Source organism: Penaeus chinensis, chromosome 31 (assembly GCF_019202785.1).
Source record: "Penaeus chinensis breed Huanghai No. 1 chromosome 31, ASM1920278v2, whole genome shotgun sequence".
Classification (NCBI taxonomy): Eukaryota; Metazoa; Arthropoda; class Malacostraca; order Decapoda; family Penaeidae; genus Penaeus; species Penaeus chinensis.
Genome location: NC_061849.1, coordinates 11890262 through 11890721, shown reverse-complemented (window position 1 = coordinate 11890721; position 460 = coordinate 11890262). Strand labels below are relative to the sequence as shown.

At 30.4% G+C, this 460-nt stretch overlaps 1 protein-coding gene across 1 annotated transcript in view; it reads left to right on the top strand.

Annotated features, from left to right (window-relative positions):
• The first annotated feature begins 377 nt into the window (after positions 1 to 377).
• Positions 378 to 460, top strand: part of LOC125042171 (prostaglandin E synthase 2-like) — a 5775-nt gene continuing 5692 nt past the window's right edge. Inside the window, exon 1 of the mRNA XM_047637649.1 lies at positions 378 to 460. This exon is cut by the window's right edge and continues 275 nt beyond it. Within this exon, the coding sequence (XP_047493605.1) occupies positions 400 to 460 (61 nt within the window). The 5' untranslated portion in view covers positions 378 to 399.

Sequence of the window (460 nt, the reverse complement as noted above, 5' to 3'; positions counted from 1 at the left end):
AACTCTGATTAGCAATACGAAGTAAAACCATCATTTAGAAATTCCAAAATCTCCAATTTTATCATAATTAAAGATAAGCCACTACAGATAATCAACATTAAACCTAGAACTCTCAAAGTCTTCAAACTATTCAAAGTTATGTAAAAAAAAAAAAAAAAAAAATACTTATACCGGTATTATGAAATATAAATGTAAAATTATTTCACATGAACTAGAATCCTTAACCTAAAAGCTGAGTATATTAACAAAAATATAATTGCTTATAAGTAAGAATATTAAAGTTTTATTGTTAGATTCCTTAAGAAGCATGAAAATACACGAAATAAAGGTTCTGGATACAACTGAAACCCGGCAGATAACGATTGCATCCGTATCCCCCGAATCCGAGTCAAAACAACGATGAACATTTACGTAAGGAGGGTCCTGTCGTCACTCCGGCAATATGAGCCAATATTCTCAA